This window comes from Apis dorsata, unplaced genomic scaffold (assembly GCF_000469605.1).
Source record: "Apis dorsata unplaced genomic scaffold, Apis dorsata 1.3 scaffold_256, whole genome shotgun sequence".
Classification (NCBI taxonomy): domain Eukaryota; kingdom Metazoa; phylum Arthropoda; class Insecta; order Hymenoptera; family Apidae; genus Apis; species Apis dorsata.
This window is the reverse complement of record NW_006263534.1, coordinates 822365-822826: the sequence shown is the minus strand read 5'-3', so window position 1 is coordinate 822826 and position 462 is coordinate 822365. Positions and strand designations below refer to the sequence as shown.

Below are 462 nucleotides of genomic sequence, written 5' to 3'. Positions count from 1 at the left end.
ACCCGGCGGAGCAGCATCGGTGCGACAATTGTCCCAGAGCGTACGCCTGGCGACCGTTGCTGGTACGCCACCGAGCGATCGTTCACGGTGATCTTCGAAACTACCCTTGCGAGAATTGTCCGAAGGTAAGCATCACCTTTGACATGCGACTAGCCACGAAACGACACGTTTCCCCCCTTGAGTAACATCTTCAAAGTTTCGCTAACAGTCGGACAAACCGCAGGTCTTCACGGACCCGTCCAACCTTCAGCGCCACATCCGGACCCATCACGTGGGCGCGAGGAGCCACGCGTGCACCGAGTGCGGCAAGACGTTCGCGACCAGTTCCGGCCTCAAGCAGCACACCCACATCCACAGCAGCGTGAAACCGTTCCAGTGCGAGGTCTGCTTCAAGGCGTACACCCAGTTCTCCAATCTATGCCGGCACAAACGCATGCACGCCGATTGCCGCATGCAGATCAA

The 462-nt window shown here is 58.4% G+C and overlaps 1 protein-coding gene across 1 annotated transcript in view; it reads left to right on the top strand.

The window, feature by feature from the left end:
* The window catches only part of LOC116185702 (histone-lysine N-methyltransferase PRDM16-like), a 33123-nt gene that overhangs the window by 30349 nt on the left and 2312 nt on the right, over positions 1-462 (top strand). The window contains exons 7-8 of the mRNA XM_031510721.1: positions 1-125; positions 209-460. The exon at positions 1-125 is cut by the window's left edge and continues 77 nt beyond it. Coding sequence (XP_031366581.1) covers positions 1-125; positions 209-460 — 377 coding nt within the window. The remainder of the gene's footprint in view (positions 126-208; positions 461-462) is intronic.